The sequence below is a fragment of the Pristis pectinata genome, chromosome 8 (genome assembly GCF_009764475.1).
Source record: "Pristis pectinata isolate sPriPec2 chromosome 8, sPriPec2.1.pri, whole genome shotgun sequence".
In the NCBI taxonomy this organism is placed as follows: Eukaryota; Metazoa; Chordata; class Chondrichthyes; order Rhinopristiformes; family Pristidae; genus Pristis; species Pristis pectinata.
The window spans coordinates 993,060-1,015,242 of record NC_067412.1 but is presented as its reverse complement, the minus strand read 5'-3'; the positions used below and the strand labels follow the sequence as shown (position 1 = coordinate 1,015,242).

Here is a 22,183-nt window from a genome sequence, read left to right as displayed (position 1 = left end):
CGGATTAAACTAAACCTGTGATTGCTCTGCCCAAATTTCCAGCGCTCTATATAAACCTTCCGCGCTACGTACAACTCCTCCAATTTTTTAGTTCTCTGCAAACTTACGAATCAGACCACCTGCATTCTTATCCAAATTATTAATAGATATCACAAACAACAGAGGCCCAGCACTGATCCTCAGTCAGAGAAACACCCCTCCGCCACTACCTTGGATCCTCTATGGCCAAGCCAATTTTGGATCTAATTTACCAGCTCTCTATGGATCCCATCTGACTTAATCTTCTGGACCAGCTGACCAAGAGGGGTCTTGCCAAATGCTTTACTCAAGTTATGTAGACAATATCCCTGCCCAACCTTCATCACTTCTGTGAATCAGGACCACGCCCACACAAAGCCACGCTGACTGTCCCCAGTAAGTCCATACTTTTCTAAATGCAAGTGAAACCCGAGGAATCTTCTGCAATAATTTCCCACCGTTGATGTAAGGCTCACTGGCCTGCAATTTCCTGCTTTGTCCCTGTTGCCCTCCTCACACAAAGGAACAACACTGTCTTCTGGCACCTCGCCCATGGCAAGGATTTGTCTCAGCAGCCTCCTCCCTTGCTTCCCTCAGTGTCCTGGGATAGATCCCTCAGACCCTGGCGACATCCACCTTAGTGTTCATCATGACATCCAACATCTCCTTAATATTCACATGTCCTCGAACATCAACATACCCACCACCCACCCCCCACCCCCAATCTCACCATCATTTTCTCCTTGGTGAATACTGATGCAAAGGACCTCACCCACATCCACGCATAAATTCCCTCCTTTGTCCTTGAGTGGACCTACCCTTCCCCTAGCTGCCCTCTAGCTCCTAATATACATATAACATGCCTTGGGAATCTCCTTCATTCTAACTTGCCAAGGACATTTTATGGCCCCTTTTAGCCCTCTTAATTTCTTGTTTAAATTCTTTCCTGCTTCCTTTAGATTACTCAAGGGCCTTTGCTGATTTCAGTTTCCTTTTCCTTTTTGATGAAACGTACTACATCAAGTGTCATTCAAGATTCTCCAACCTTGCCATCATCTCATCTCTCATCGTCAGCTGGTCCTGAACTCCAATCACCGGCCTTGAAAGACTCCCACATATCAGATGTGGATTTACCCTCCAACAGCCACCCCAGTCGACTTTTTCCAGTTCATGCCTCGGATTGTTGTAACTACACTTCCCAGTTTAGCCCTGTTACCTGAGGCCCAGGCTTATCCTCATCCATAACCATCTTAAGAAATTATAGTCACTGTTCCCAAAATGCTCCCCCGCTGAAATATCATTCAACTGGGCAACACAAGGTCTAATACGGCCCCATCCCTGATTGGACTATCTGCAAATTGTTTCAAGAAACCTTGCTGGATGCACCTAACAGATTCTGCCTCATCTAAGCCTCTGGCACGAAGGGAGTTCCAGTCAATAGTGGGGAAGTTTAAATCTCCCACTACAACCACCCTGTTGCTTTTACATCACCTGCCTACACATCTGTGCCTCTCGCTCCTGCTGGGAGGCCGGCAGTATAACCCCATCACAGTGACTGCAGTCTTTCTTATTCCTGAGCTCCACCCATGTAGCCTCACGGGCTGAGCCCTCCAAGATGTCCTCTGTCAGTGCAGCCATGACAATCTCCCCAATCAGTAATGCCACGCTCCCACCTCTTCTACAGCCTCTCTGCTACATCTGAAACATTTATACTTCACCTGCCTGCCAGCCACAATCTAGCAGCTGGCCTCTTAATAGAAGACAGTAGCTGCACTGTCCCGGAGAGGCAAATGGGAATCTGATAAACACGTCCAGTCACTCACACTGGGCCAGGTCTGCCTGACGAGACCCGGCTCACGCTCCCTGGGACACAGGTTGCCTGACGAGACCCAGCTCACGCTCTCTGGGACACAGGCTGCCTGACGAGACCCGCTCACACTCCCTGGGACACAGGCTGCCTGACAAGACCCGGCTCACACTCCCTGGGACACAGGCTGCCTGACGAGACCCGGCTCACACTCCCTGGGACACAGGCTGCCTCACCTACCTTTGGAGAAGAACACACTGATCATGAAGCTGAATGAAATTGTGGAAGTGGCAAACAGCAGCAGAAAGAGGAACAGCAGAGTGGGGTCACTGTGCTGCAGCACCGCTCTGTGATTCAGGAGCTGCCGAGGGAAGCAATGGAACCATGAGACCCCTGCACCCAGTCTTCACAGTGACAATCCCACTTCTGGAGACCAGCATCAGTTCTGACCCACCCCTCTCCCCTCCTGCCCCCCACCCCCTCCCCTCCTCCCCCCACACCCTCCTCCTGCCCCCACACCCTCCCCTCCCCTCCTGCCCCCCACCCCCTCCCCTCCTGCCCCCACCCCCCTCCCCTCCTGCCCCCCACCCCCTCCCCTCATCCCCCACACCCTCCTCCTGCCCCCCACACCCTCCCCTCCCCTCCCGCCCCCCACCCCCTCCCCTCCTGCCCCCAGCCCCTCCCCTCCTGCCCCCACACCCTCCCCTCCCCTCCTGCCCCCCACCCCCCTCCCCTCCTGCCCCCACACCCCCTCCCCTCCTGCCCCCCACCCTTCTCCCCTCCTGCCCCCAGCCCCTCCCCCTCCCCCCACACCCTCCTCCTGCCCCCCACACCCTCCCCTCCTGCCCCCACCCCCTCCCCTCCTCCCCTCCACATCCTCCTCTCCTCCCCTCCACACCTCTCCTATCCCCCACCCCCTACCCCTCCTGCCCCCCTACTCTCCCCTCCTGCCCCCCCCCCCTCCCCTCCTGCCCCCCACCCCCCTCCCCTCCTGCCCCCACACCCCTCCCCTCCTGCCCCCCACCCTTCTCCCCTCCTGCCCCCCAGCCCCTCCCCTCCTCCCCCCACCCCTCCTCCTGCCCCCACACCCTCCCCTCCTGCCCCCACCCCCTCCCCTCCTCCCCCCCCACCCTCCTCCTGCCCCCCACCCCCCTCCCTCCTCCCCTCCACATCCTCCTCTCCTCCCCTCCACACCTCTCCTATCCCCACCCCCTACCCCTCCTGCCCCCCCATACTCTCCCCTCCTGCCCCCACCCCCCCCCTCCTGCCCCCCACCCCCCTCCCCTCCTACCCCCACACCCCTCCCCTCCTGCCCCCCACCCTTCCCCTCCTGCCCCCCAGCCCCTCCCCTCCTCCCCCCACACCCTCCTGCCCCCCACCCCTCCCCTCCTGCCCCCCACCCCCCTCCCCTCCTCCCCTCCACATCCTCCTCTCCTCCCCCCACACCTCTCCTATCCCCACCCCCTACCCCTCCTGCCCCCCCATACTCTCCCCTCCTGCCCCCTGCAGGCTCCACACAAACATTACAGCCTTTCCCAACCCTCCCACCAACCCCAGGCTCCTTTCAACCCGACACTGAACACCACTGTTCTTTCTCATATCTGTGCCCTAAGATTTAGCATCTCCCAGAGAGAACAAGCACCATTTCAGCTGTCCTTTGTATTGCCCCTGCAACAGTTGAGGGGATCCTGTCTGTTTTACCCCTCAGTGGTCTGGTGTAATACCCTTTGCCCTGCACCATCAACAAAACAGCACTCCTTCAATATAACCCCTCCGAGATTGTGGCACTCCCTCAGCACTGCCCTCCAAGGGTGCAGAGATTCCTCAGTACTGCCTCTCTGACAGTGCAGAGCTCCCACAGTACTGCCTCTCTGACAGTGCGGCACTCCCTCAGTACTGCCCCTCTGACAGTGCAGAGCTCCCTCAGTACTGCCCCTCTGACAGTGCAGAGCTCCCTCAGTACTACCCCCCTGACAGTGCAGAGCTCCCTCAGTACCGCTCCTCCGACAGTGCAGAGCCCCCTCAGTACTGCCCCTCTGACAGTGCAGAGCCCCCACAGTACTGCCCCTCTGACAGTGCAGAGCTCCCTCAGTACTGCCCCTCTGACAGTGCAGAGCTCCCTCAGTACTGCCCCTCTGACAGTGCAGAGCTCCCTCAGTACTGCCCCTCTGACAGTGCAGAGCTCCCTCAGTACTGCCCCTCTGACAGTGCAGAGCTCCCTCAGTACTGCCCCCCTGACAGTGCAGAGCTCCCTCAGTACTGCCCCTCTGACAGTGCAGAGCCCCCTCAGTACTGCCCCTCTGACAGTGCAGAGCTCCCACAGTACTGCCCCTCTGACAGTGCAGAGCTCCCTCAGTACTGCCCCTCTGACAGTGCAGAGCTCCCTCAGTACTGCCCCTCTGACAGTGCAGAGCTCCCTCAGTACTGCCCCCTGACAGTGCAGAGCTCCCTCAGTACTGCCCCTCTGACAGTGCAGAGCCCCCTCAGTACTGCCCCTCTGACAGTGCAGAGCTCCCATACTGCCCTGACAGTGCAGAGCTCCCTCAGTACTGCCCCTCTGACAGTGCAGAGCTCCCAGTACTGCCCTCTGACAGTGCAGAGCTCCCTCAGTGCTACAAAAGTATTAGAATGACAACAGAGGCTTTAAGTGGACACCCACCTTTATACAAAGCAGCAGGGTCATGAGGAAAACTGAAATAACAAGGAAAAGGAAGAACTTGAGGAACCAGGCGACCCAGTGCAGCCAGTTGTTCAGACCCATCATCTTCATGTACTCCTGGCAAAACAAAGGCATGTTGCTTTTGGTCATCGTATCAACTGGCTTCACCCTGGGTCAAGTTATTGCCATTAATCAACACTGACTAGAAGGTATCAATAACAGTTCGTGGGTAAAGCTCATAATCAATTCCAGGACCTGACCCCTCCATCTTCCTTCCCCACCCCTGCTGGACCCAGAACCCACCCCTCCTACACTGAATGGATTCAGAACCTGCTGTGTGACTGTAGCCACAGCCTGTCCTGTGACTGTATCCACAGCCTGTGCTGTGTCTGTATCCAGAACCTGCAGTGTGACTGTATCCAGAACCTGTCCTTTGTCTGTATCCACAACCTGTCCTGTGTCTGTATCCAGAACCCGCTATGTGACTGTATCCAGAACCTGCAGTGTGACTGTATCCAGAACCTGTCCTTTGTCTGTATCCACAACCTGTCCTGTGTCTGTATCCAGAACCTGTCCTGTGTCTGTATCCACAACCTGTCCTGTGTCTGTATCCAGAACCCGCTATGTGACTGTATCCAGAACCTGCTGTGTGACTGTATCCAGAACCTGTCCTGTGACTGTATCCAGAACCTGCCATGCGACTGTATCCACAACCTGTCCTGTGACTGTATCCAGAATCTGCCTCACTTGGGATCCAGAATCCATGTTGTGACTGATTCCAGAACATGCACTGTCATCTATTCCAAGATCTGACCCCTCCACCTTCCTCCCCGGCCCTGCCAGACCCAGAACCCACCCCTCCCACACGGCGCCAGGTCCAGAACCGACCCAAACTGCTACCACTGGACCCAGAACACCCCCCCAAATGGATCCAGTGCCCACCCCCCACTGCTGGTCCACAACCTGTCCTTCCCCCTCCCCCTCCCCCTCCCCCCCACTGTCGATCCCAGATCCCACTGCCGGTCCCAGATCCCACTGCCGGACCCAGATCCCACTGCCGGACTGGACCCAGATCCCACTGCCGGTCCCAGATCCCACTGCCGGTCCCAGATCCCACTGTTGGTCCCAGATCCCACTGCCGGTCCCAGATCCCACTGTTGGTCCCAGATCCCACTGTTGGTCCCAGATCCCACTGCCTGATGCAGATCCCACTGCCGGACCAGTCCCAGATCCTGCTCCATCTCTATTCCCGTCACATACGTGTTGGCTCACGATCGCCCTGTTCTTTACCTTCTGCTTGGTTTCTTTCTCCAACACAATTGCTTTGGTGACGTTGAGCGCCGTGTAGGTGAAGCTCAACATGATCAGCAGCGAGAGTTGGGTCTGGATCGCCAAGACAAAGACATCGTCAGTGTAGGGGGGGAAAGGGAACCGCAGCATCTCTAGCGTAATCGAGCTCAGAAGGTTGGCGTTAGCACTGCTGGCGTGATACCTGATGATGGCTTTGTCTGTTGCAAACTGGGTGGCCAGGAAACCCTCGCGGTAATAGCCTTCGAGAAAGCAAAGCACAGTCACAGCACACCTGGAACACGATGGCTTTCTGAACACAGAAGACAGCCTTGACTTACTACAGCCATTGTATAGAGGGGATCCAATACATCACGGGCCCACCATCCCCACCATCGGGAGTATCTACAGGAGCCGCTGCCTCAAGAAGGCAACATCCATCATCAAAGATCCCCACCATCCGGGCCGTGCCGTCTTCCCCCAGCTCCCATCGGGCAGGAGGTACAGAAGCCTGAAGTCCCACACCACCAGGTTCAGGAACAGCTACTTCCCTTCAACCATTCGGTTCTTGAACCAACCAGCACAATCCTGATCACTGCCTCAATGCAGCAACACTGGGACCTCTCTGATCACTTTGCACTAATATGGACTTTGTTTTTTTGTTCTAGTTGTGTTTTTTCATGCAGAAACATATCTTCCCAGTATCGGTGGAATGAAATACTTCACAATGCTGTCGGTATTAATCTGACAGCATTAGGAGGGGGAAATGTTGATATTTAATATTTCAGTATGAAACTTTAGTTTAGGAATAGTTAAAACCATAGGTTTTTGGCGGCTGAGAAACAAACAGCAATCTGGTACCTTTCGAAGGGATTGATTTGGGCTGGTGCCTCACCTCTCTTTGTTGCCATAGGAAAGGAGCAAGGTCTGACAAGGTGCAGCCGAGATCTACGTTCACAGATTGACCTTGACAAACATCACAGGTGTACATGGCCCTCCCAAAGCTGGGATGGGTGGTGTGTGTTAATATCACTTGCAGTGCAGATAACTGTTGCTTTAATACCAGTGTACACTACCTGTGTGTGACAAAACGAAACTACCTGCTCTGGTGTCATATGGAGTCATTGACCACCTTGAACTAAATCAGTTACAACTAAATCTTGATATCAAATGTTACCATATTATGGTCAGTGTTTCTTAAAAGCCCAGTAAATGACCTTGAGGTTCTTAACACCATTCCCAATGCTCCTTCTCCACTTTGAGCAGTCATGCGCCAGAGATTCCCAGGAGTCTGTAGAGATGTTGCATTTCCTCAAGGAGACTTTCAGGACGCCCTTGAATCTTTCTCAGGGGAAAGGAATTGTTGACATTTTGGGTCCAAGCCCCACAAAGGGGCCAAGCAGAGCCAACCGAGCCATTTAACCCTTTCCCATCCATGGACCTGTCCAAGTGTCTTTTAAATGTTGTTAATGTACCTGCCTCAACCACTTCCTCTGGCAGCTCGTTCAACATACTGACCACCCTCTGGGTGAAAAAGTTGCCCCTCAGGTCCCTATTAAATCTCTCCCCTCTCACCTTAAACCTGTGCCCTCTAGTTTTTGTTTCCCCAACCCTGGGAAAAAGACTGAGTGCATTCACCCTATCAATGCCCCTCATAATTTTATACACTTCAGTAAGGTCACCCCTCATTCTCTTACACTCCAAGGAACAAAGTCCTAGCCTGTCCAATCTCTCCAGTCCCACAAATGTGACAGAAAGTAGAGACAGGAGCTAGAGGCGGCGATAACCAGAGACCTTGGCACTGCAGCAGAGGACAGCAGTAGTAGAACACATCACTTTTGCACCCTGGAGTGTGAAGGAAGTTACAACAGGGGCAGCGGGGAGCAGGCAACGTCCCGTTCCCCGCACACCTTTACAACAGATACAGCAGGGAGAAAGCAGCGTCCCGTTCCCCGCGCACCTTTACAACAGGGTCGGCGGGGAGCAGGCAGCATCCCGTTCCCTGTGCACCTTTACAACAGGGTCGGTGGGGACCAGGCAGCGTCCCGTTCTCCGCGCACCTTTACAACAGAGGCAGTGGGGAGCAGACAGCGTCCCGTTCCCTGTGCACCTTTACAACAGGGTCGGCGGGGAGCAGGCAGTGTCCCGTTCCCCGCGCACCTTTACGAGTGAGAAGCCCACGACTGTCAGCTCACCTGGATTGCCCCCATCCCTGAAGTACTGCTCCCGAGGTCCCGGCAGCTGGAACAACGGGAAAAGGTATTCCGTCTTCCAATTCTGATCTTCGTTGGGATTGAAAGAGCTGAGTTCCTCAAGGGGTGCGTTCCAAGGACTGTACTTAAATCTGAGGTGGTACTTCACCTAAAAAGACAAAACAAGATTCTGACAGTGGTTGATGTCCTCTCCTTCCCACAATCTTCCCGGGATTTGCTCATTGCCAATGTAACTGGGAAATGTTTGTCCTTAAACTCCCGCCCCAGAAGATTACAGTGACCAAGGCGTGCCCATAGTGTCTAGGGCAGCACAGTTCAAACCCCCTGATGGAAGCACTGCAGCTCTCAGGGGAAAATAGCCTCACCAGCTGATTGGTGGGCTGTCAATGGGCGGAGAGGCAGGCTGAGATCCCGCTCCATCTGGGGCCACCTGCTCCCTGCCCATTCCCTCTGTGTCCACCACCAATCGGGCCAACACCACCACAACCTTCCACAGCTCGACCCACGTGAGCTGGATGAGGATGATGGACATGCTCAACCTCTAGAGTTAGAGCACAAAGCAGTCCACTCCTGCCTGAGCTTGTGGGTGTCTCCAATCAGCAGGGCTGTGGCCAGGCAGACCTTGGCTTCAGGACCCCACTCACTCTGGCTCTCTGTACCATTGACAGGGGGAGGATGTCTAGCTTCCCAACAATTCCTTGTCACAGCGTTAACCTGATGGGACCCAACATCTGGCTGACTGGAAGAGATACTGAACATAATCTAGAAAGACTGATGCCATCAAAGGGGGTCAAACAACACCACTCCCGGAGTGACTGATCCCAGCCATCCTCCCCAGGAGCCCTGTGGATGTTGGAACACACGTGGTCCATGCCATGGTGAAAGTAGCAGCGTCTGCTCACAACACCATGACTCCTGGAGAATACTGGCCCCTTGCTCCAGGAAACTCATCATCGTCCACAACCTATTCCCTCCCAGTAAAAACCTCTCTAAAACTAGAGTCAAACAGCACGGAAACAGGCCCTTCGGCTCAACTGGTCCATGCCAACCAAGATTCCCATCCAAGCCAGTCCCATTTGCCCGCGTTTGACCCATATCCCTCTCAACCTCTCCTGTCCATGGACCTGCCCAAGTGTCTCTTAAATGTTGTTAATGTACCTGCCTCAACCACTTCCTCTGGCAGCTCGTTCCACATATGGACCACCCTCTGGGTGAAAAAGTTGCCCCTCAATTTCTTGTTAAATCTTCTCCTCTCACCTTAAATCTATGCCCTCTAGCTCTTGATTCCCTAACCCTGGGAAAAAGACAGTGCACATTCACCCTGTCCATACCCTTCATAATTTTATACACCTCTATAAAGTCACCCCTCATTCTCCTAAACTCCAGTGGATAAAATCTACAGACGAGGGAGATTCAGTGGATGTTGTATACCTCGACTTTCAGAAGGCATTTGATAAAGTGCCGCACAGGAGATTAGTGGGTAAAATTAGGGCTCATGGAATTGGGGGGCGGGTATTAACATGGATAGAAAACTGGTTGGCGGACAGGAAACAAAGGGTAGGGGTGAATGGATGTTTCTCAGAATGGCAGGCCGTGACTAGTGGGGTGCCACAGGGCTCGGTGCTGGGAGCGCAGCTGTTTACGATCTATGTTGATGATTTAGATGAAGGCATTGCGAATAACATTAGCAAGTTTGCTGATGATACAAAGTTGGGTGGCAGTGCGACATGTGTAGAGGAAGTTAGGAGAATTCAAGGTGATTTGGATAGGTTGGGTAAGTGGGCAGATACTTGGCAGATGAAGTTTAATGTGGATAAGTGTGAGGTTCTCCACTTTGGGAGCAGGAACAGGAGGGCGGATTATTATCTTAATGGTGTGGAGTTAGGTAAGGGGGAAATAGAAAGGGATCTAGGAGTCCTTGTTCATCAGTCACTGAAAGTGAATGAGCAAGTGCAGCAGGCAGTGATGAAGGCTAATGGAATGTGGGCCTGTATTACAAGGGGAATTGAGTACAAAAGCAAAGAGATTCTTTTGCATTTGTACAGGGCCCTGGTGAGACCACTCCTGGAGTATTGTGTACAGTTTTGGTCTCCAGGGTTAAGGAAGGATATCCTGGCTATAGAGGGCGGGCAGCGTAGGTTTACGAGGTTAATTCCGGGGATGTCGGGACTGTCTTATGCTGAGAGGTTGGAGGGACTGGGATTGTACACGCTGGAATTGAGAAGATTGAGAGGGGATCTGATTGAAACATACAGGATTATTAAGGGATTGGACAAGATAGAGAGAGGAAATATGTTCCAGATGTTGGGGAAGTCCAGGACCAGGGGGCATGATTTAAGAATGGCTAGGCCATTTATGACAGAGGTGAGGAAAAACTTCTTCTCCCAGAGAGTTGTGAATTTGTGGAATGCACTGCCTCAGAGGGCAGTGGAGGCCAATTCTCTGGGCACTTTCAAGAAGGAGCTTGATAGGTTTCTTATAGATAGGGGAATCAAGGGATATGGGGACAAGGCAGGAACAGGATATTGATTGTTGAGGATCAGCCATGATCTCAAAATGGCGGTGCAGACTCGAAGGGCCGAACGGGCTACTTCTGCTCCTATTGTCTATTGTCTATAAAATCCTAGCCTGTTCAACCTCTCTCTATAACTCAGTCCCTCGAGTCCTGGCAACATTGCAGTAAATCTTGCCTGCACTCTTTCCAGCTGAATGGCACTTTTCCTATAGCAGCGCCACCAAAACTGAACACAATATTCAGTGCATTGAAGAGGGTTTCTTTACACAGTACGTGGGTAGCCCAACTAGAGGAGGGCCCAAACTGGACCTTGTTTTGGGAAATGATCCTGGAGAGGTGACTGACTGGGCTCATTTCTGGAAAGGTGACTAATTTTTGATTACCTACTTCACTGTCCACTATACCACCTGCTTTAGTGTCATCTGCAAACTTACTAACCGTGTCTTATACATTCTCATCCAAATCAATTGATATAGATGAGAAACAACAATGGGCTCAGCGCCGACCCCTGGGCGTGCTCGTGCTTGTCTAGCAGTCATGGGCCTCCAGTCTGAGAAACAACCTTCCACCACACCTCTGCTTTCTTCTGTCAAGCCAGCTGTGTATCCAATGAGCCAGCTCTCTGTTATCTAACCTTCCAGAGCAGCCTACCACGTGGAACCTTATCAAAGGCCTTACTGAAGCCCACATAGACCACGTTGGCTGCCCTGCCCTCATTGACCTTCTTGGTTACTTCTTCAAAAAACTTCATCAAATTCATGAGACATGATCTGCCATGCACAAAGCCGTGCTGACTATCCCTAATCAACGCCTGTCTTTCCAAATGCACGAATAACTTATCCCTCAGAATCCCCACTGGTAACTTACCTACCGCAGATGTTAGACGTACTGGTCTATCGTTCCCAGGTTTTTCTTTGTAGCTCTTCTTAAATAAAGGCACAACGTTATCCACCCTCCTGTCCTCTGGCACCTCACCTGTAGCTAACGATGACGCACATATCTCAGCTCCTGCAATTTCTCCTCTAGCCTCCCACAGTGTTCTTGGATCTACCTGATCATGCCCTTGAGGTTTATCTACCTTCATACACTTTAAGACATCCAGAAGCACCCCTGCTGTAATGCAAACTGTCCCCAAGACCTCCACATTAACTATCCCAAGTTCTTAAGTCTTTAGGTCTTTCTCCACAATAAACACAGAGGAGAGATACACATGGAGGACCTCGCCCATCTCCTGTGGCTCCACACAGAGAGGTCCACTTTGGTCTTTGAGGGGCCCTGTTCTCTCCATAGTTACTCTTTTCCCCTCAATATACATGAAATGTCTTTGGATCCTCCTTAATCCTCTCCTGCCAAAGCTGTCTCATGCCCACATTCTCCCCTCCTGATTTCTTCCTTGAGTACACTCCTGCATCCCCTATACTCATCCTGGGATTCACTTGATCCCAGCTGCCTGTACCTGACCTGTGCCTCCTTTTTTCTGACCCAGGGCCTCACTATCCCTCATCATCCAGGGTTCCCTCTTCCTGGCAGCATTGCCCTTCACCCTAACAGGAACATGAAGATCTTGAGCTCTTGTTATTTCACTTTTAAAAGCCTCCCACTTGCTCGACATCTGTTTGCCCACAAACAACATGCTCCTTTCACAAGTTCCTGTCTAATACCATCAAAATTTGTCTTGCCCTAATTTAGAACTTTAACCTGTGGACTAAATCTGTCCCTTTCCATAACTAATTTAAAACTAATAGAACGATGGTCACTGACACCTCAGTCACTTGCCCTGCCCATTTCCCAAGAGGAGGTCGAGCTTTGTCCTCTCCCTGGGAGGGCCTTCAATATATTGCCTGAGGAAACTTTCCTGAACCTACTTAACATTCTTCCGCCAACCTAAGCCCTGAGCACTATGGCAGTCCCAGTTATAAGGAAAATTAAAGCCCCATATTCTGACAACCCTACTATTCTTGCAACTTTCTGCAATCTCCCTGCATATTTGCTCCTCTAATTCCCATTGACTATTGGGGGGCCTATAGTACAATCCCAACAAGAGTGACAGCAGACTCTTCCTCAGGCCCAAGACTCCTAGCTCTTGAATTCCTATCACTAACTGCAGGAACCAAGGGGTTAAATTGAGCTGACATTGCTTCCTGGTAGATTAAAAGATTACTGAATACCTGGAGACTAAATAAAAACTGCCAAATACCTTCAGCAATCGACATTTGGCAAACGCTATTGTAAGTGCTCAATGTAAGGTGGGAAAGAAACTGCAGCAGAACTGCAGAGCGCTCCACGGCTAATTAAACACTTTGAGAGACAGTGAAAGGGAAATGCAAGTCTCCTTTTGATGTTTCTCTTCACTATAGTGCAATGGACGTGGTCAAGACTCACTCTTTAACACATACCTGTAGTGGTAAACGCTCGTCAGGATGCTTGAAGTCATGGTCAAATACCAGAGCTGTTAACACACTCTGGGCCAACTTATTTCCAGATTTTATAAATTCTTCAAACTGAGCTTCTGTGTGAAAACCCAGAACTGCAAAGGAAAGCAAACTTTCTGTAAGTCATGGTTTATCACAGAGGGAACTAACAGAGACAGGTCATACTTAGCCCTCCCTCCACTGATTTAATGGATATTGTAAACTGCTCAAACAGATACTAAAGACTGCACCAATGGCACTGCAGGGTGCTCTAATAGACACTGCAGACATACATCCTATACTCATCTACCAGCTATACTGTCTTAGTGCTTATCATGAATTGGTCAAACGGAAATCATACACTGAGGTAATGGAAATTGCGGACTGCCACAATGGATGTATTGCTGCCCTGTGGTTGTCACCCCCTCTTTCCCAATATTTCATACAACTGAATTATGACTTCAATGCAACAAGAAAGAGAGGACCAAGCCCAGTGCCAGGACCATGAGCCATTCCCGAGAAACTTACCTCCCACCACCCTGTTCAGACTGGCTTTCACCGTTGTGGCAATTTTCTCCACTGCTGTCACGTTGGAAGGAACGTAAACCAAGTACCATTTGGCGAAAGGATGTTGTGGAAAATATGGAATGTTATTAATGTTAAAGGACGAATATACTGTTGCATTGGGATACTGGACGGAGCCAACACGTTGTCTTAGAATGATAAGGATTGTAGTGAATAAAAGTGGGAGGCTTATTTCGGTAATGGTGACCAACACTTGACGTTTCTGTAGTGAAACAAAAGAAAGATTGTCAAAGGCAATGGTCACCGAAACACAGCGTGAACCCAACTCACCAGCTGCAGCAGAGACCGCCATCCAGACCCAGCTTTCTCACCAGCACTGGGGCAAGCTACCCCAACTTGTGGCACAATTAGTGGGGTAGGTAAGAGTCACATTCTGGTGAGGGATAGGGGTCCTGGGGTGGGGAGGGGGGGGCATGGGATGGGGTGCACAGGGTAACAGATACATCAGTGTGTCAAACTCCCTAGGAGCCCAATAGGACAATAGCTGTGGTCGCTAGGGGATATTGAGCCTGGCTGTGGAGAGGGGGATGAGGGCAGGGTCTCAGATAGCAGCGTAAGTGTATGTTGCAGTGTCTACCGGCCGATTGAAGGTCCCGGAGAAAGCATCGCACATGTAATGTTGTGAACATCACACAGTCACACACACTCCCTTCCCACCAAGACTTACAAGGTTCACTTACCTGTAGTACATAGTTTTTCCAGAGGAGCAGTCCCAACTGCTTAAGTTTGCTCATGCTGTGCTCAGTATCCCTCTGTACCCCCTGTTCATCACAGGGAGGAAGGGTTCGTTCCAGCAGGCAGCTTTCAAAGCCTTGCCACAGGCTGCAGAGAGTGCGGGAGGCGAATCACTCTGACTGGAGCGGATGTAAAGCAGTTTGAATGAGATGCCCCTGGTTCTCTCATCGGCCCAGGCGTGGCCCTCTGAGAAAGAACAGAGAGATCCGTATTTCTATAGCGCCTGTTACTGCCCTACGACAATCTGAAGTACTGCACAGTCAGGAAGTATTTCTGAGTGTAGTCACTGTTGTATACAACAAAAGCTATGACATTTCCACTCCAATGTGGAAGGCCAGAACCAGAATCACCCTGGCTACAAACTCAAGGTAGGCACCTTATTCCTCCACCATTCAGAGCAACAGATCAGCGACTGGACTGGACGAAGTCGGGCTGCGTAGCTAACAACAGCGCATCCCTTCCTGATGAACTTAACGCATTCTATGCGTGTCTTGAATAAAAAGGAAGTGGATTGTCACCATCCATTCTGACAGCCACTAACGCAGCTGAACCTGTGATCACAGTGGAGGACGTAAGATCAGTCTTCTGAAGAGTGAACACGAGGAAAGCACCTGGCCCAGATGGTGTCCTGGGCCGCATGCTCAGATCTTGTGCTGATCAGCTGGCAGAAGTATTTGCAGACATATTTAACCTCTCCCTGTTTCAATCTCAGGTTCCCTCCTGTTTTAAGAAGACCACTATCATCCCGGTACCAAAGAAAAGCAAGGTAACATGCCTCTCTGACATCTACCATCATGAAGTGCTTTGAGAGGTTGGTCATGGCACCCATCAACTCCAGCCTCCCAGACAACCTGGACCCATTGCAATTCGCCTATCGCTGAAACAGGTCTACAGCGGATGCCATCTCCCTGGCCCTACACTCAGCTCTGGAGCATTTGAACAGTAAGGACACTTACGTTAGACTATTGTTTATTGACTACAGCTCTGCCTACAATACAATAATACCAAGCAAGCTTGTCACCAAACTCCGAGACCTAGGACTCAACACCTCCCTCTGTAACTGGATCCTTGACTTTCTAGCAAACAGACCACAATCAGTGAGGATAGGCAGCAATTCCTCCGGCATGATTATTCTCAACACTGGTGCCCCACAAGGCTGCGTCCTCAGCTCTTTACTCTACTCCCTATACACTCATGACTGTGTGGCCAGATTCTGCTCTAACTTCATCTACAAGTTTGCACATGATACCACCGTTGTAGGCCGTATCTCAAACAGCGATGAGTCGGAGTACAGGAAGGAGATAGAGAGCTTAGTGGAATGGTGTCATGATAACAACCTTTCCCTCAATGTCAACAAAACTAAAGAGCTGGTCATTGACTTCAGGAAAGGGGGCGGTGTACATACACCTGTCTACATCAATGGTGCTGAGGTCGAGAGGGTTGAGAGCTTCAAGTTCCTGGGAGTGAACATCACCAACAACCTGTCCTGGACAAACCACGTGGATGCCAGAGCCAAGAAAGCTCACCAGCGCCTCTACTTCCTCAGGAGGCTAAAGAAATTTGGTTTGTCCCCTTTGACTCTCACCAACTTTTACCGATGCACCATAGAAAGCATCTTATCTGGATGTATCACGGCTTGGTACGGCAACTGCTCTGCCCAAGACTGCAAGAAGCTGCAGAGAGTTGTGGACACAGCCCTGCGCATCACGGACACCAGTCTCCCCTCCTTGGACTCTGTCTTTACCTCTTGTTGTCTTGGTGAAGCAGCCAGCATAATCAAAGACCCCACCCACCCGGGACATTCTCTCTTCTCTCCTCTTCCATCAGGTAGAAGATACAGGTGCCTGAGGGCACGGACCACCAGACTTAAGGACAGCTTCTACCCCACTGTGATAAGACTATTGAACAGTTCCCTTATACCATGAGATGGACTCTGACCTCACGATCTACCTTGTTGTGACCTTGCACCTTATTGCACTGCACTTTCTCTGTAGCTGTGACACTTTACTCTGTACTGTTATTGTTTTTACCTGTACTACATCAATGCACTCTGTACTAACCCAATGTAACTGCACTGTGTAATGAATTGATCTGTACGATCGGTTTGTAAGACAAGTTTTTCACTGTACCTCGGTACAAGTGACAATAATAAACCAATACCAATACCAATTACTTCAGACCTGAAACCCCTTCCTCTTCAACATTATTGTGTTATCCCCTCTACACCTCAGTACTTGAGGAATCACAGCTATATGCTGGCCGTTGATGGTCACAGTTTGACAATGACTGTTTCTAGCTCTGTAATATCACCCAGCTCCACTCCCACCTGTTCACCTGCTGCTGAAAAGCTCCTGCATGTCCTTGTTACCTTTGGACTTGGACATCCCAATACTGGAAATCAAAACAACTGATTGCTGGAAATCTGAAACACAAAACAGAAAATGCTGGAAACACTCAGCAGGTCAGGCAGCATCTGTGGAGAGAGAAACTGTTAATGTTTCAGGTCAGAGACCCTTTGTCTGGTTGATGCAATTGTTTCATAGGGAAAGGAGGAATTAACTAGCAGAGTCCTTGAAGACACATGCAGATGAGTTGTTGGCTGATGGAGGAGATGTGTAGTAGCATGTTCTACTGCCGTGCTCTTCCATTACACTTCTTACCAACCTCCTTCCTCTACTCCCCCTTTATTTTTCAGTGGTCTTGCCTCTCCTGAACTTGCTTCTGCTCCGTGCTTCTCCAATTCTGATCCATTGATTATTCCCAAATTCAATCATTTCACCAATGACAACTGTGTCTTCAGCTGCTAAAGCCTCCAGCTCTGGAATTACCTCCAGAGACATCTCTGCTTCTCTCTCCTCCTCTCTGATGCACTTTGACTAAACATCACCAACAGCCTGTCCTGGTCAAATCACGTAGACACCACAGCCAAGAAAGCTCACCAGCGCCTCTACTTCCTCAGGAGGCTAAAGAAATTTGGTTTGTCCCCTTTGACTTTCACCAACTTTTACCGATGCACCATAGAAAGCATCTTATCTGGATGTATCACGGCTTGGTACGGCAACTGCTCTGCCCAGGACCGCAAGAAACTGCAGAGAGTTGTGGACACAGCCCTGCACATCATGGACACCAGTCTCCCCTCCTTGGACTCTGTCTTTACCTCTCGCTAACTTGGTGAAGCAGCCAGCATAATCAAAGACCCCACCCACCCGGGTCATTCTCTCTTCTCTCCTCTTCCATCGGGTAGAAGATACAGGAGCCTGAGGGCACGTACCACCAGACTTAAGAACAGCTTCTACCCCACTGTGATAAGACTATTGAATGGTTCCCTTATACAATGAGATGGACTCTGACCTCAGGATCTACCTTGTTGTGACCTTGCACCTTATTGCACTGCACTTTCTCTGTAGCTGTGACACTTTACTCTGTACTGTTGCTGTTTTAACCTGTACTACATCAATGCACTCTGTACTAACTCAATGTAACTGCACTGTGTAATGAATTGACCTGTACGATCGGTATGCAAGACAAGTTTTTCACTGTACCTCGGTACAAGTGACAATAATGAACCAATACCAATACCAGCACCATTTGGCCATGTGCCCAAATATCTCATGTGACTGGTATCAGATTATGTTTGATAACAATGACTGACGTTGGGACAGTTGTACAAATGCAAGTTGTTGTTGAACAAAGAGCTGACCTGAGATGGCAGGTGTCACTGCACACCCGCAGTTTCAGTCTAGAAGCTTCCCACAGACTGATCGATACAGCCTCCCCTTAAAGTACAAATTATCTTTATTTTGACTCTACCTGTCTCATGGTGTTTGATAGAAACCAGTGTAAACGAACACTTTATCAAAAAACGTAAAGCAACAGTGTTTAAATCAATCCTTGTTTTAATTAATTCTGACATTAAGAAGGTGGAGGGGTTAGATGTCAGTGAATGCAGTAGGGTTGATAAATCCCGTGGAGTGGTAGGGGAAGACAGGAGATAGCTGTGGCCCAGGCGGAGACTTCTGCAGCTTCATTAGGCACAGGGGAGGCACCGGAAGACTGGAGGATAGCTGATGTCATTCCTTTATTTAAGAAGGGCAGCAGACATAAGCCAAGTAACTACAGGCCAGTGAGCCTACGTCAGTGGTAGGGAAATGGAGAAAATTCTAGAGGACAGGATTTATGCGAGGGGGAAGTCCAGTCTCACTAATTTGATTGAGTTTTTTGAGGAGGAAACAAAGGAGGTTGATGAAGGCAAGATTGATATAAACTTTAGAAATGCATTTGACAAGGTCCTGCGTGGTGGGCTGGTCCAGAAGGTTAAGCCACAGGGGTTCCAAGGTGAGCTGGCTAATTGGATCCAATTTGGCTTGGTGATAGGAGGCAGAGGGTGGTGGTGAAAGGATGTTTCTCTGATTAGAAGTCTGTGATCAGTGTTGTACTGCAGGGAGCAGGGCTGGGACAACTGTTGTTTGTGGTATACATTAACTGGGATGTGAATGCAGGAGGAATGATCAGTAAATTTAAAGATGACACAAAAATCGGTTGTTTGTGGACAGCGAGGAAGATTATCTAAGGCTATGGCAGGATATAGATCAGAGAGAAAGATGGGCAGAGTGTTGGCCAATGGAATTTAATCCTGACAAGTGCAAGATGATACATTTAGTCAAATAAAGGTAGGACGTACGCAGTAAATAGTAGGGCACTAAAGAACGTTGATGAACAACAGAGGACCTTGGGGTTCAAGTCCATAGTTCCCCAAAAGTGGCAACACAGGTAGGTTGGGTGGCGAAGAAGGCAGACGGCACGTTTGCTTTCATAGAGTGGGGAATACAATATCAAAGTTGGGAGGTTATGTTGCAAGTTTACAAAACACTGGATAGACCGTGCTTCGAATATTGCATGCAGTTCTGGTCACCACACTACAGGAAGGATGTGGAGGCTTCGTAGAGGGTGCAGAAGGGGTTCACCAGGATGTTGCCTGGATTGGAGGACTTTGGTAATGAGAGAGATTGGAAAGACTGAGCCTGTTCTCCTTGGAATGACAGAGGCTGAAGGGTGACCCAAGAGAGGTTTGTAAAATTTCAAGAAACGTAGGTAAGGTAAACATAGAAGGCAGGCATGGTAGTGTAGAGGTTAGCGTAACGCTATTACAGCGCCAGCGACCTGGGTTCAATTCCCGCTGCTGTCTGTAAGGAGTTTGTACGTTCTCCCCCTGTTTGTGTGGGTTTCCTCCGGGTGCTCCGGTTTCCTCCCACATTCCAAAGACGTACGGGTTAGGAAGTTGTGGGCATGCTATGTTGGCGGGGAAAGCGTGGCGACACTTGCGGGCTGCCCCCAGAACACTCTACGCAAAAGATGCATTTCACTGTTTGTTTCGATGTACATGGGACTAATAAAGATATCTTATCTTAGCTCAGAACCATACAGCACAGGAACAGGCCCTTCGGCCCACCATGTCTGTGCCAACCATGAAGCCGATCTAAACAAATCCCATCTGCCTGCACAGGGTCCATATCCCCCCAGCCCCTGCCTGTGCACACCTCTGTCTAAATGCTTCTTAAACATTACTGTCGTACCTGCCTCTGCCATCTTCCCTGACAACCCGTTCCAGGCACCCGCCACTCTCTGTGTAAAATACTTGCCTCGTAAATCTCCTTTAAACTTCCTCCCTCTCACCTTACACCTGTGCCCTGGGTAGGTAGAATCTTTCCCCATTTTAGGGGGATCAAAAACAAGAGGCCATGGGTTTAAGGTGAGGGGAAGGAGTTTTAAAGGGGATCTGAGGAGCAAGTTTTTGTTACACAGACAGTGGCTGATGTCTGGAACCTGCTGCCGGAGGTGGCAGTGGAATCCAGTACAGTCACCATGTTTAAGAGACGGTTAGACAGGCACTGGGAGGGGTGTGGCACAGAATGATAGGGACGTAATGCGGGCAAATGAGATGAGTGTAGATGGGTCTGCACACGATGGGTCTGCACACGATGGGCCGAAAGGCCTGTTTCTGAGCTGTACAGCTTTTTGACTGAACAATGTTTTCACGTTGGTGCTGACACAGGAAGAGAACAGGTAGAACATGGAGCAAAAACAGGTAGAAAGTGAGGTGGGGAGACATCGATTCAGAAAGAGAAATAGAGAGGCGCATAGATAAAGACAGAGGGGAAAGCGGCGAGGAAGAACTGGACAGTGAGAGACGGAGAGAGAGGAAGTGAGAGACAGAGCCTGACAGCCTCACCTCAAACAGCCCATCATTGCTGTTCCAACAGACAGAAATGGGATAACAGATGCTGGAATCTGGAGCAAAGAATGGTCCAAACTCAGCAGCAAAAGCCATCTCGAGTCACATAAAGCCATCTCATCAGCAGCAAAACAAGCATACTTAAAACAACAGTCCACCATTTAATTCTCAAAGAAATGCCCTTCGCTACAACGACTGGGCCAGACCACAAACACAGAGGTGATTCCCATGCTGGTTTCATCAAGGCTGCTGAGGGATCCCAGTGAGGCACAATTTATAAATCGGACGCCACATGTTGAAATATTTGACAGATGTGGCCAGATCTGGCAAACAGTACCATCATAAATAAAAATATATCAAACATTCTACAAAAGCAAAATGCTGCTGGAGGAACTCAGTGGGTCAGGCAGCAGCTGTGGAGGGAAACGGACAGTCGATGTTTCGAGCTGAGACACAGTAAAGCACGGTCACTGACACAGCTGGCTGGCAACTCCCCTTTATGATGCAGATTTTCCAGCTGCCAGAGCCCAGATTGGATTAATTTGTCCAGAAGGTGAATATCCAGTTCTGCCAGAAGGTAATGGAGCCAAACCAAGACCCTGTCCCCTCAGGTGCTGCCTGACCAGCTGAGCATTTCCAGCATGTAAGTTGTAAGGTCAGAATTGCACCCTCACAGTCGTTGGACTTTTCTATTAATGTGAATGCAACAATAGAGTGTTGGACTGTCATGGCTATTAGTAGCTTGGCAACACAATGTTAAATTGGTAAACCATCAATCTCTTTGTTTCACTGATCTGTGCCGATTCCTGCTGTCGAGCTCACCTGGAGATCTCAAACCAAAGTTCAATTCCCATCTCTCCCATACCAAAATTGCCCCCCGTCTTCCCCTGGTCCCCCCATCACTGCTGTGGGTTTCCCATTTATTCCCATAACTCCATGGATACCTTCGTTCCCAACCCTTTCCCAGAAGGACTTCATTACATTTTCCTGGTCCCTGTGTCTCACCTGTCATAACCACTTCCCACAAATGATTCCAAACTGTCTCAGCTTTAATTTCCCAGTTTAAATTGGCAGCACTCACCAGTGTGTACAACCTGCAGGATTACTTTGCGACGTAACCCATGAATATTTCTTGCTATCTTCACATCACTCATTCCAAATGTGAAATTTCTTGCATTCACCCCGTGTGTTATTTCACAAGCGGAGAACACCTGAGGCAGGTGTTGTTTTTGTGAGTCTCTGCCCGGTGAATGTTCCAGTCTAATCTCTGAGGAAAGGGCTGGGCCATTCACAGTCATTGCTTTGTTTAAAATCAACAGGTGACCTCTGTGAAAGACTGTGTAACCAATCATCACTCAGTACACACACCATGTAACCAATCATCACTCGGTACACACACCGTGTAACCAATCATCACTCAGTACACACACCGTGTAACCAATCATCACTCGGTACACACACCGTGTAACCAATCCTCACTCGGTACACACACCGTGTAACCAATCATCACTCGGTACACACACCGTGTAACCAATCCTCACTCGGTACACACACCGTGTAACCAATCCTCACTCAGGGCACACACCGTGTAACCAATCCTCACTCAGGGCACACACCGTGTAACCAATCATCACTCAGGGCACACACCATGTAACCAATCCTCACTCAGGGCACACACCGTGTAACCAATCATCACTCAGGGCACACACCGTGTAACCAAT

At 50.1% G+C, this 22,183-nt stretch overlaps 1 protein-coding gene across 1 annotated transcript in view; it reads right to left on the bottom strand.

Moving 5' to 3' along the window:
- The window catches only part of abca3b (ATP-binding cassette, sub-family A (ABC1), member 3b), a 67,913-nt gene extending 46,224 nt beyond the window's left edge, over positions 1–21,689 (bottom strand). Inside the window, 8 exon segments of the mRNA XM_052021199.1 lie at positions 2,066–2,186; positions 4,485–4,601; positions 5,775–6,034; positions 7,967–8,132; positions 12,896–13,026; positions 13,439–13,697; positions 14,176–14,416; positions 21,544–21,689. Coding sequence (XP_051877159.1) covers positions 2,066–2,186; positions 4,485–4,601; positions 5,775–6,034; positions 7,967–8,132; positions 12,896–13,026; positions 13,439–13,697; positions 14,176–14,229 — 1,108 coding nt within the window. The 5' untranslated portion in view covers positions 14,230–14,416; positions 21,544–21,689.
- Positions 21,690–22,183: the final 494 nt, after the last annotated feature.